We start from the raw sequence: 12629 nt of genomic DNA, 5'->3' as shown, positions 1-12629 counted from the left end.
TCAAAGGCGCAATGTCCCTGGCAGGGCGGGCACCTGCCAGAGGACTCGAAAATCGGCAAAAGCGGCGTGGGCAGCCGCGGAAGGAAAATGACAGCGCTTAGCCGATAAATAAAGCGCTTCTAAGCGCTAGGGCCGCAAATAAAGCGCTTCCAACGCTTCAGGGGTAAGAGAAAGCGCTCTCAAGCGCTAAGGGCCACAAGGAAGCGCTTCCAAGCGCTAGAGGCAAAGTTCAGGCCCCAAAGTCCTTGTAGGCAGGCGGGGGGGGCAGGTCTGGGCCCAGAGCCAGCACACTGGGTCTCCAGGCAGGGAGACACCCCAAGTGGCGGTCCTCTGGCCCAGCAGCAGCAACAGCCCCCTCAGGATCCTGGAAGAGAACAACATCTGTGGGGACACAGCCCCATTTTTATACACCATTTCCCTTTGTCTGAAGGTGCAGGGTGGGGGCGGAACCAGTCGCAGCTGGTTCTTGAGTACTCTGTTTACCTCAACCACCCTCTCTATTCACTGGCAGGGCTTGGGTCATTAGACGCACCACAGGGGGGCGGAGCCAGCATTGTGTGGGGAAAACCCAGCCCATCCAGGACACAGGTACACTCCTCCCACACATCACTCATGCTAATCTCCCACTCACCACCGGGCAGACCCATCCAGACTTCCTGGAGCCTGGCATGCCAGCCAGCTCCAGCCAATCACGCTCCAGCACCCTCACTGCACACATATCTCAATGTCCAGAAGTAGCACTTCCCTTCTAGACACATACATGCTGCATACACCATCTCGCAGCATTCACTCTCACGAGTTCACACATACCAGACTCAAGCCTGTACACCCCACGCATCAGGAACTACCAGGGAGACATACATTCCCCATGCATTCCTATGGGCGGGCAGGCCTAGCTCAGCACATGCACTCAGAGTGCGCACGCACTTTCCACTGGGACACAGTGAAAGTGCGCAGAACCCAAAAATCACCATTGCCAGGTCACCATTTAAAGCAAAAAGTCTAGGGGTGAACCTGCCCTAAGGGCCAAAGTCCAACACAGGGCTTCATACACTCACACAGCCTTGTGCCCTTGTGGAAGTGGGCTACATACACTCACACAGCCATGTGCCCTTGTGGAAGTGGGCGTCATACACTCACACAGCCTTGTGCCCTTGTGGAAGTGGGCTACATACACTCACACAGCCTTGTGCCCTTGTGGAAGTGGGCGTCATACACTCACACAGCCTGGTGCTCTTGTGGAAGTGGGCTTCATAAACTCACACAGCCTTGTGCTCTTGTGGAAGTGGGCTTCATACACTCACACAGCCTTGTGCCCCTTTGGAAGTGGGCTTCATACACTCACACAGCCTTGTGCCCTTGTGGAAGTGGGCGTCTTACACTCACACAGCCTGGTGCTCTTGTGGAAGTTGGCTTCATACACTCACACAGCCTTGTGGTCTTGTGGAAGTGGGCTTCATACACTCACAAAGCCTTGTGCTCTTCTGGAAGTGGGCTACATACACTCACACAGCCTTGTGCCCTTGTGGAAGTGGGCGTCCTACACTCACACAGCCTGGTGCTCTTGTGGAAGTTGGCTTCATACACTCACACAGCCTTGTGGTCTTGTGGAAGTGGGCTTCATACACTCACACAGCCTCGTGCTCTTGTGGAAGTGGGCTTCATACACTCACACAGCCTTGTGCTCTTGTGGAAGTGGGTGTCATACACTCACACAGCCTTGTGCTCTTGTGGAAGTGGGCTTCATACACTCACACAGCCTTGTGCTCTTGTGGAAGTAGGCTTCATACACTCACACAGCCTGGTGCTCTTGTGGAAGTGGGCTTCATACACTCACACAGCCTGGTGCTCTTGTGGAAGTGGACTTCATACACTCACACAGCCTTGTGCTCTTGTGGAAGTGGGCTTCATACACTCACACAGCCTGGTGCTCTTGTGCAGACAGACAGGAATATACCTACGCGTAAAACAGCTGCCAGTAAAGTGCTAGTCAGGCAGTAACCTTTGCTTCAAGGAAGCAAGACAACATTTAGTAAAACCCATTTAGGTAAATTTTAACTCTCTTTCTTTATTTTATTTTTTAAATCAAAAGTGCAAGTAAGTTTAAAAGCCGTGGTGCAGAGCGGGCCATCCTTGGATACATGTACCATATCAAAAGAGCTTCATCGGAGGAGTGGGGGTTTCTGTAAAAGAAGCTGATGACAGAGGGTTGGATGGTGCAAAAGTTCGCTTTTTTGGTTATCGAACTTCAGAAAGCGGATATATGCGAACAGGTTTATAGTCGAACCTCTTTTCTTGATACTCTGTGTGGCTTGTTCAAGGCTTGTTTGTTGCATTTTCTGTAGCCATTTTTTTTAAATAAATGAGCAGTATGTCCTTTTTTTGTGTGGAGTGCCTTGTTAAAACCTGATTAAGGCCAACTGGAGGTGAGTTGTAAATGTCTTCAAACTCTACTGTTAAGGTTGACTCTATGAGGAGCTGGAATTGTCTAGAGAAGAAAGGACAAGGCTGCCCTGGGGCCAGGAAGATGCCCAGGTCTCACCAAGGGCAGGACTTCAGTCCTTCATGCTGGGAGAATTCCATGGCTGTGAAAGGAGCCTCTTCAAACTCGTGACTGCGTCTCTTGTGTAAGCGGTCAGGGAAAGAGTGAAAACGGATAGGAAAGGGACTTCTGACATCACCACAGATGGGCTTTGGCACCCCGAAAGGCACTGGAAGCTGGAGAGTAGATGAGCAGCAGAGACCCAGTGGCATGCCTGCAGCTCAGGATTGGCTGAGATGCTTTCATCCACTCCAGCCATTCAGGGCAGGGAGCAGTGAGCATTATACACCTCTCCTGTCTTTCAGCCCCAACTCCAGAGGATTTCGATTGTAGAAGAATTTAAAGGTAGTTGCTTTTTTAGCATAAAAGTAACTTGCCTATGCCATGCCTTCTTCCTCATGCTCACTTGGCGTCACCGGATGTGCCCATCTCACAGCCTCAAATGTGCTGAATTCTGGCACACGATTTGCAAAAGTCTCAAAAATAAGTTCCTCCGCATGAACGGATGCTTCCATGGAACTAGGAGGTAGGAAGAGAACGCATGTCGGGTCATCTTAAGGCATTACACTGGCTCAGAGTCGATAACAGAGTCAAGTTTAAGACTCTGTGTTTCATGCACAGAATTAAATGCGGCACTGTCCCGAGATATTTACAATCTCTGGTTCACATTTACTCTCCTGCCCGCTGCTTGAGATCCTCATCTTAGGGCCTTTTCAGCGTGCCTAAAGTCCGGCGAGCTAGGATGGGGGGCAGGTCCTTTTCGTTTCTAGGACCAAAGTTATGGAATTCCCTTCCCTTTAACTTACGTACAGAAACAAGCTATGTTCAGTTTCGCAGAGCCATAAAGACCTGGCTGTTCAATCAATAATTTGGATACTGCTTCTCTTCAGAGCATTATTACCTGCTCAACAGCTTTCTATCTTGTTAGCGCCGGGAAACCCTATTTGGGTAGCTGTAGCGCTTTAAAAGCTCAACAAATAAATACATAAAATAAATAGGAGAGTGACTACAGTCTGTGGTATTAGAGCAGGAAGTTCAAGAGGGAAGGCAATGGTTGCATGGGTCCCCACCCTAGTGCTCTATTGGCTGAGGTTGCCCAGTCCCCACCCTAGTGCTCTATCGGCTGATTGCATGTGGGAGGTACCTGACCGGATCCTTCTGCGTACCACATTAGGCTGTGACCAGAGGTGTTCCGATTGCAAGATGTTGGGAAACAAGGGTGAACGTACTTTCCAACCTTCGCCTCCGAGGTAGCTGGCCGGAGAAGAGCTGTCAGACCTTCCCTTAGGCGAGTACGTCTCTCCCACTCAGTTCTTGGAAACCGGGTAAGGCTTTTTTCCTTGCTTGCGAGGGAGGGATAAGTAAGGAAAGTTGATTAAGGCCCCACGTGATGGACTCCCACCTGTATCATGTACCACCAGTATGGCAGAAGCAGGCAGGTTCTTATGGAATTGGGTGAAGTACCCTAATGGTGATAAAAGCAGGTAATGCCCCAAAAAACGTACTTTCATGTAGAGTGCTGAAATACCTTCAAGGAGATAGTAAAGTAACCTAAATCTAATCTACTCTTGAACAAAGGTTGCCCTTCCCGGAGTGGTATTAGGAAGTCACTAAATGCTGAGACGAACTGCAAAGCGAAGAGATCAATATCCTGAACACACGCCCCAGCCCAGTAGACGAGCCCGATCCCTTGGTGACGGTGGCAGCCATGCCTCTGATGAGCTCTCCTGTGTCCAGGAAAAGAGGCCTTTCTACCTTGCGACACTGTCCCAACCCTGGAGAAGGGCACTTGAGTGACCATTTTTGAACCCTTGTCTCTATCTTTTCTTTTCAGAATTACAAGGTAATTTCCCAATTAGAGAAAATCCAGAGACATTTAGGGAAGAATCACAAGCTTTCTTAACATCACATAATTCTGATTGGGATGATGTGAACCATTGGTTCAATGTAATTCTGCCTGAAGAAGTTAGAGACCGGGCGGTGATATAGACCAGCCGGAGGCAACAATCGCCCACGGACAATGCAGCTTTGACGACTGTGAATCGGTGAATGCTGTTACTGAAGTCTGCCCAACTAAAATCCAAGATTAACAATTGCAAACAAAACAAAAGGAAAAACACCTGCTGATGTCTAAAAGGGATTGAACAATGCATTTGATGCTGTTGATTGTGAATGCTGCCAAAATCCTCCAAGAATAAGCAGCTGTTTTTGTTAAATGGTTGTTATCAAAGGAACAAGAACAACTAAGGACCTTATGTACTATTCGGCAGATCAAAACCTGTCTGGATTGCTTTCCAGAGCAAACCATTGTATATTAGTTAAAGAGCGTAAGAAAGAATTCGGTGAATCTAATCATGCAGTGCTCGCACTGTTATTCACTAATACACAACACCTTTCAATGTCCAAGTCTAAATGTGAAATACTGTTACTGTCAGCCCTCCACTTTATTTGATGAGATGTCCTGTACTCAATGCGATACCAAAGGGGATGATGGACAGAGTGTTTGATCAAATCAAACACTCACCCTCAGTCAATCTGGGTTAATCCATCACCATTCTGTAGCTCACTCCACCACCCCAGTTCAGACATGGCCATATGCAAATCAGTCTGACCCTGTGCCTCATGGGAACAGTCCAGCCCGAACTGCCAAGCCATGTCTTCCATGGACCGGACACAAGCTACCGAGGACCGGTTTCGGATTCATAATCCTCATCAGCCAGGCTATCTTGAATCCAGTGGTAGAGTGAGCAAGGGGTTCACGTCTGGGCATACCCTGCCAACTCGCGGCGAACAAAGCGATACCAAAGGGGATGATGGACGGAGTGTTTGAGCAAATCAAACACTCACCCCCAGTCAACTGATCTGGGTTTAATCCCCTTTGGTATCGCTTTGTACTCAATGCAGCTTTGTGTCTCGCTTTCCTCGATGCGGAACATTCTTACCACTGCCCAAGCCGTGTGCGGATCTCACAGCTACACCACTGCACAGTCATGAGATTGTACATTATGCTCACTGTTCATGTGCCAGAAATGATAAGTAGACATTGGTTGTTGGTTATGCTGTTTGCACCTCATATGAAATTATTGAGAGTCGATATTTATGACACATGTATTCCACCCAAGTAGTTGGATTCCCCGCTCTCACCCCGGCTTGCATTCCAGACAACTAACCATCTTTACCTGTTCCGCGCACTCATGCATATGGAGTGGCCCATGATTTCAGGCTTCTCTGGATGCAGTGATGGTTCCACACATCTTCAGGGACCTGAATCAAAATGGATCTTACATCAGTAGGTTGCTTGATGTCCTCCAGTTGCCGCATAAAGTGGCTGTTTCCGAGTGTGCTTCCCATGAGTCTGGCCAGGATGAACGGTCAAAGGATATTGCTTTTGTCGAAAGTGCTGCTAAAGATACCGCTGTATCCGCGGACTCCCTTTGTATTCGTCTCTAACTGCTGAACCCTGTATGCCGGCTCTCCACTCGGGAGATACCAGGTTCCATTCTTTAGATCTCCCTCACATTGAACGTCTACTTGGAACAAGACTTTATAAGGCTCTGGGGAATACTGGAGACCCTTTGATTGCACATCCTACACCCTCTGCAGCTCGTTGGAGTACAAGAGCGACATTACGAAGACAAATCCCATGCCTGGTTTTTACATGTTGAAACTTTCCCCAAACAGCCATCACTCAGACCCAGATCTCACCTAACCATCACCATTTCTCCAGCCCCCCGTCCACCCCACCCCAATATGCAAGTGCTTGGAGGTTGTCTCGCTGTGCAATACGCACAAATAAAAAAAAGACATACTTTTTTTAATGTCTGTGTGGAGCGGACCAGAGAGCTACTAGTTTACGTTAAGGTTCCCAGTTGTGGAGGGGTGGGCCTGATCTCATGTGCTGTGGACAAAGTTAGTTGGCTATCCAAGTATGGAAATCCTCATTTGCAAGTGGTGCCGGTGATGTTGTGCTGATGAGTAGCGAGAAGGCGAAAAAGCATCCTTTAGTGGGACTGGTAGAGTTACTACAGTTGGTGCTCCTTGGCAGCCAGCATTTCCACCCCAAACTTTGAGCACTTTAACTCAAGCCTTCCGTCTCTACGCACCACCTTCCTCCCTGTTGAAAAGCTTGCATTTCACCTTGGTTCTTAAAGTTCTGGTTCCTTCTGCTGCAGTTGGTGGGAAGTAGTGGGGGATATAAGATTGTTGTGGGTAGGGAGGCAAATTTGCAGAAGGGTTAATCGCCTTTATGTGTTTCCTGATACTCGCGGTCAGCGGTGCAGCGTTAGCTTGGTGGTCATTATGCCAGAATATGTTTACTCTGTGCTCTGTTAGCCATGTCAGCTGACATCTCCTAACTGTTGATTGTGTCTGCTCCTTCCACAGCCCCCTCAACGACAAAGACCGCATCACAATAGGACGGCTGCAGTTTCAGGCCTTCTTCACGCCCGGGCACACTGTGGGACACATGGTCTACGTCCTGGACGGGAAGTCTGGTGATGCCCCCTCCTGCCTGTTTTCTGGAGACCTCCTCTTCCTCTCTGGATGTGGTGAGCATTGCCTGCCCCTCTTAGCACTTAGAAACAGTTCAGCACTTTCCAAGTTCTTGAATCCCTAATGATCAGCCACACCCCACTCAAGATTCCCCCGGTTATCCTGCCGCCATCTTCTGGAGAGACTGCGCGCCTGCTCTATGACCACAATCTATCAGCCTTGCTTCTTAGGTCAAAGGGAGACTTCTCCACTTTTTCCAGGACTTCTCACGTGCAGGGTATTCCTTTGTGAGATCTTGCCATGTTGTAGGTTTTGTAACAACACTTTCCCACACCCTGTGCAATCCTCCCTTCCCTGTCCTCACCCAGTTGAACTTTCCCTGCCTTGTACTGACTCTGTTGAAAGGCCAGTTGGTTTCCTCCAGGTGTCTCAGACTCATAGAAGGAAAGGTATCACAGTTCAAAATCAAAATGACTGCTCAATGTGTCGAATTGATCAATGGTCTGTTATGTTCTTTGCTCCTCAGGGCGGATGTTTGAGGGCAACGCAACCACCATGCTGGCCTCACTGGACACCACCGCTGCTCTTGGGGACGACACGCTTCTCTGGCCAGGTGGGTCTCTGGGTATTGGTTGGACATGTGGGATATGGAACCCCTGTGCTGCTAGGGTTGTTTAGCCAGGTGAAGCTCGGGTAGTCACTTAACCACTAGTGCTCCAAAGGATTGGACGCAAGGCTTTCCCAGGCCTGTGTGCATCACTCTTCCTGAAGATAGCATACGCCTGGAAGGATCAATTTAATAACTCAAGAACTCGCGTCTTTACAATGCGTTCCTAGCTCCCTGAGACCGGAGTAAGGAATTGTGTAAGAAATAGAACTCCATTGAAATGCCTGAGGGACTGTATGTGAGAAAGAGGTGATTCTCCATTGAAGTGTGAGGTCAGTGCTATGCAGGTTTGCAGACTTTTTTATGTGTAGGAGGCCAGTGATGGACAAATGGATGTACTAGTAATCCTTGAAGCAGTCCAGGAGGCAGCAGTGTGTAAGTGAATGTGTCTCGTCTCCAGTAACACTCGGGCTCGACGTGCTCGTTCTCAGCCCTATTCCATGCACCACCATCTAGGGTCATTGCTGTTCTCTCTTCTCCTCCTAAATAGCCCCTCGCTGCCTCTCATCATCAGCCTTCTAAAGGTATTTTTCTTGTTCGTACATGCAGGCCACGAGTACGCGGAGGATAACTTGACGTTTGCAGCTGTGGTGGAGCCGGACAATGCTGCACGGGAAAAGAAGTTCCAGTGGGTGCTGCAGCAGAGAGCGGACAAGAGGTGTACGGTAAGTGGACCATGGTGTAGTGGGAGTTGAAGATGTACAGCAAGTAGAGGAAGTTTATGGAGAGTAAAAAGTGTCCTGTAAGTGGAAGGTTGTGTAGGGTGAGGAGGAGAAGAGGTATAGCACGTGGCTGGAGGTGTAGGAGAGAGTGGGAGGTGTACAGTTTTGAAGAAGGCGGTGTAGGGTGCTGTGGATGGGAGGAGGTGTTTGGTGAGTGAGAGCTGATACAGTGTGAGTGGAGGCGCTGCAAGCAACATGGATGAAAGGTGATCTGTGGTGAGTGGGAGGTGAACTCTGGTGAGTGGGAGGTGAACTCTGCTGAGCAGGATGTGGTGCAATGTGAGTGGAGGTGTTGCAACATGAATGGTAGGTGGTGAGTGGGAGGTGAACTCCGGTGAGTGGGATATGGTGTAATTTGAGTGGAGGTGCAGCAACATGAATGAAAGGTGGTGTGCAGTGGATGGGGGTGACCTGTGGTGAGTGGGAGGTGAACTGGTGAGTGGGATATGGTGCAATGTGAGTGGAGGTACTGCAACATGAATGGAATGTGACCTGTGGTGAGTGGGAAGTGAATCCTGGTGAGCGGGAGGTGAATCCTGGTGAGCGGGATAGAGTGCAGTGTGATTGGAGGTGCTGCAATGTGAAAAGAAGGTGGTGAGTGGGGGATGATCTGTGGTGAGTGAGATATGATGCGTTGTGAGTAGGAGGTTCACAGTCAGTGAAATGTGGTCATTGTGACCTGAGGGCGGTAGAAGGAAGATACTTTATGATGAGCCGCGTGGTCCACAGTAAGTGGAGTGGTGTGAGTTGGAGAAGAGGTGCACAGTGAGTGTGATTTGGACCTCGTGAGTAGGAGTTGGCACAAATGGGTAGTGCACGATGTTGATGAGTGGAACTTGGCGCACAATGAGTTATTGAACTTTAAAAAAAAAAAACAAGCATTGGCATAGCCAATAGGTCTGACTTTTGGGACCTTATAAGTGTTTAGCCATGTAGCACTTTATCCTGAGTGCTGTGCCCCCAGGGATTGAATAGCTATACAATGCTGTCATGAACCAGTGTGGAATGAAACAAAGATAGCTTGAGCAACTGGATGATTATGAATGCCAAATAATGAGCTAATAGTAGCTAGATAGTGATAGAATGCAGGTGAGAAAGAGAGACACCGCAGGCAGTGGAGGTAGACATGAGAGGCTGAGACAGGGACAATAGATGCTTTATAGAACTCTGAGAGGGATGGGTACAGAGAGAGACCGGGCAGAGCTGCATAGAGGAAAGAGGCAGGGCATGCCCTGGGTGGGGAGTCTGACTGACTACTTATATTATTAAAAACCTGGTTACTTAGACTTTGTTTAGAATGCAGGAAAGTAGTGTGGAAGGCTGAATTTGAATTTCTGCATGTATTTCCCACGCTGGCGGCAGAATTAGTGCACCAGGTCTTAATTGCGGTGCCTGTATTTGTGATTAGACTGTTTGTAGAGTTGCCTGAGGGGTTTGTATTTCGCATTAAGAAGCCGCAGCTGTGGGCCAGTATTACAGTTGTAAAATGCATTACGTTTTAATTTTTTTAAACAAAGGCATCGCCACCATGGGGAGTAAAACTAGTAGTACATAAGTCTTCTACAACCTCAAACAGGAAGGCCCAGTGACTGTGTGGGCTAAGATGGCGAATTCCTTTCAAGATGTATCTTTTTGAGCCATTCTGTGTGATGAAACGTGTAAACTGGTCTGTTGGTGCCATGGGTTACATTTAGATTTATAACATCAACTAAAACAAATGGGAAATGCTATATGTAAATGTAAATGTATTTGAGCTTGTAAAGCGCACTGCTACCCGTCCATAGGTCTCCTGGTGCTGTATAACTCTGGGGAACCCGTCCTGGCTTTCCCTGTGGGATGGTCCGTGCTGAGAGTCCCCAAGGTGTAATGTAAATGTAAATTGATACTTGTATAGCGCACAAGCCAGGCATCCTTAGCGTTGTGGGGGCCGTTGTGGAGATTAAGCAAGCTATTCCCAGAGTTGCAGAGTGGGACTCCATGATTGGAATAGGCACCGAGGCGAGAATTATCAGGTCCGTGGAATTTTGAGCCCAAGACCCGCCGAGGCGGGGAATTGAACCCTGGTCCCGGGCTAGACCTCTGCATCAGGGTCTGCCGCTCTAACCATTGAACCTTACTTCTCCAGGTGGAGCCTGGCATCCTCGGAATTGATGGGGCCGTTGTGGAGATTAGGCAAGCTAATGCCCAGAGTTGCCGAGTGCAAACCCTGATTAGAGTAAGCACCGAAGCGAGAATTATCGAGTCCGCTGACCAAGGTCCACGACCCTGCCGCGTCGGGAATTGAACCCCGGTCCCGGGCCGACTTCTGCTCTCGGGTCTGCCGCCTCTAACCAGTGAGCCACACCACTCCACTGTATGGAGCTGTGGTAGGCAAATCAACAACATATACATGATTTCTTTCACTGAATTATTGCGTTTGTAGTTTATTATTTCCATGAAAAATCTGGAGTGCAAATCCTAGATTTAAAAGGACAGCTGTATTGGACACGCTGCTCAAACCACGCGTGCTAACGAGCTCTTAATTAACCCATCTCTGACCATTGCGATTGCAGTGTATTGCTGGCATTTACATAGTGCTGCAAAAATCTGGATGGTGACTAATCGAGCATAGGATATAACAGGGCAGACATACTTGCATGGAGGTGGCAGCAGCAGGCCACGCTGGAGGTGGCAGTCCTTTCACACAGACACACTCACCTTGTCTGGGTCTCACACGCCTCTTGGATGTGACGGATGGACAAGAGTGCCGGTTTGCAATTGGTATCCGAAATGGTGGTTGCGGGGTGCTAGGCTCGCTCCCAAGACATGAACGGTAAAAGTAGTGGAACTACAATATAGTAACAGGACACTCACCATCAGGGACGAGAGAGAGATGCAGAAGCGAGTGGAGATATGCCTGAGAAACGAGCAAGGTCTGTTATCCATCTTGAAAAGGGACAGACCGGCAACTCAGAGTCACTCACGAGGGTGAAGGCGGTCCTTAAATGTAACGATCATTTTGTCTTAAAATGATATAAGCTGTTTGTCCTCAGTTTACGGGTAGAGCTTATTGCTGGTTGAGGGGTCCGGAAAACTGCGATGGTTATGGATTGGAGGTCTCCTAAAGGGTCTGTTATGCTGGTTAGCCTGTGGCTAACTAGGTCCCATCCTTTTCTCCCTGCTCCCCAACACCAGCCCAGTTCCCTCACAAGTTCCGGCTTTACCTTTCCAGCTGGGATGAAGATCCCACAGAAATGGACCCGGGAGAGCAAGCGAGGTCCACCAGAAGGCTCACATCGAGAGGCGCGGGGAGTGGGGCCGCTGCAGTGTGCTTCCACTGGGACTAAAAGAATACATATGGCCACTAGTGAAAGGGTCTATGTAGCAGGGGCAGTCCCCAGGGAGGTAACAAAACAGACACAAGGTGGGACAAATGAACACCGTTCACGAAGGAAAGCAATAGAATTTCTATAGGCAGAGAAGCATCCAATCAGAAAGCGGGGACGTGTTTGAAACTCCACAAAGGGATTACAGCATGCCTTGCAGAGCAGTGTATGTGCACTGCCGGCTGGCGCTAGGCTTGACCTAAAATGCACCGGTTAAAAAATGTCAACAAAAAGTAGGCTTTAGAAGAGAAAAAGCTACTTTTTTAGAAGAAAAACTTGCAGATCTCGTTTTCTGTGAACGTTTGCCCACAGGTAGTTTTTCATTTTTTTCCTTTGGTTGTCATTTTTTAAAACACAGTGCTCTGTGACCACCTCTTTCATGCATTTAAACAAAGTGTGATGTAGTCGCCTTCCTGTCTTTTATTTACTCTGATCTGAGCGGTCATTGATTGAGGAGGCCGAGGCCTGATGGCGGAAGAAGATAACCGGTCCAATCAACGTTGCAGGCTTGCCGAAGACTACATCATCAAATAAGAGAATTGGTCTCGTCCTTCCAGTTTCATATTTTGTTATAGGAAATCACGAAATAGTGTGTACTAACGGAAAACATTTCTGCACAGGAATTATTTTCATAAAAAATTAAAAACCTGCATGGTTGGAGGCCATGAAGTCCTTGCAGATAGATGGTTGGTGAAAAGTAGAGGCAAATATAATAATAATACTTTATTTGATTAGTAAAAATTATAAAAGGGTGGATCTTACTGTGGAAAAGTAAATTTTGCCATGTTCTGTGTCCCTACGCCTCATCCATCATGTGTTATGTGTGCATGACCAATATGCAT

General features: G+C 48.4%; 1 protein-coding gene across 2 annotated transcripts in view; it reads left to right on the top strand.

The window, feature by feature from the left end:
• Positions 1-12629, top strand: part of PNKD (PNKD metallo-beta-lactamase domain containing) — a 298336-nt gene that overhangs the window by 265269 nt on the left and 20438 nt on the right. For both annotated transcript variants that reach the window (XM_078679248.1, XM_078679249.1), the window contains exons 6-8: positions 6926-7089; positions 7560-7646; positions 8250-8365. In XM_078679248.1, coding sequence (XP_078535374.1) covers positions 6926-7089; positions 7560-7646; positions 8250-8365 — 367 coding nt within the window. The remainder of the gene's footprint in view (positions 1-6925; positions 7090-7559; positions 7647-8249; positions 8366-12629) is intronic.

The sequence above is a fragment of the Lissotriton helveticus genome, chromosome 3_1, assembly GCF_964261635.1.
Source record: "Lissotriton helveticus chromosome 3_1, aLisHel1.1, whole genome shotgun sequence".
Taxonomy (NCBI): Eukaryota; Metazoa; Chordata; class Amphibia; order Caudata; family Salamandridae; genus Lissotriton; species Lissotriton helveticus.
Note: the sequence above shows the minus strand (reverse complement) of the source record. Positions and strands in the feature narration are given on the sequence as shown.